Source organism: Pteropus medius, unplaced genomic scaffold (genome assembly GCF_902729225.1).
Source record: "Pteropus medius unplaced genomic scaffold, Ma_sr-lr_union100, whole genome shotgun sequence".
Taxonomy (NCBI): domain Eukaryota; kingdom Metazoa; phylum Chordata; class Mammalia; order Chiroptera; family Pteropodidae; genus Pteropus; species Pteropus medius.
Genome location: NW_024350923.1, coordinates 1,861,284 through 1,861,672, shown reverse-complemented (window position 1 = coordinate 1,861,672; position 389 = coordinate 1,861,284). Strand labels below are relative to the sequence as shown.

The 389-nt window shown below is 60.2% G+C and overlaps 1 protein-coding gene across 1 annotated transcript in view; it reads left to right on the top strand.

The window, feature by feature from the left end:
* The first annotated feature begins 205 nt into the window (after positions 1-205).
* The window catches only part of OSBPL5 (oxysterol binding protein like 5), a 27,477-nt gene continuing 27,293 nt past the window's right edge, over positions 206-389 (top strand). The window contains exon 1 of the mRNA XM_039840389.1: positions 206-245. Within this exon, the coding sequence (XP_039696323.1) occupies positions 206-245 (40 nt within the window). The remainder of the gene's footprint in view (positions 246-389) is intronic.

Genomic DNA, 389 nt, shown 5'->3' with positions numbered 1-389 from the left:
CCCTGACCCGCAGACAAGGAAGAAGGAAGCCCCGCCACCTGCTCCACCGCCTGCATGCACCCCAGGGGCTGCCGGGGCTAAGGAGCCTGGGGCCAATGCCACTCGTGCCTGCTGCATGTCCCTGCTCCCCGTGCTGTGAGATGGACAGACGGACATGTGCCCCTTTCCTAGAACTTGTATCCTGTGGGGGGATGGGAGTTACAGAATGAATGAATGCGTGAGCGAGCGCTGCGGGAACTTCCGGGGTTGTGTGGGGAATTTGCATTGTGTGAGACAAGGAGTGGCAACCCCCTGGGAAGTGACATTTGAGCTCAGTGTGGAATTCCAGGGGGACTCAGCCACTGAGAGGTGTGGGCCAGGGCATTGGTGTGGGGTTAGGGAAATCAGGC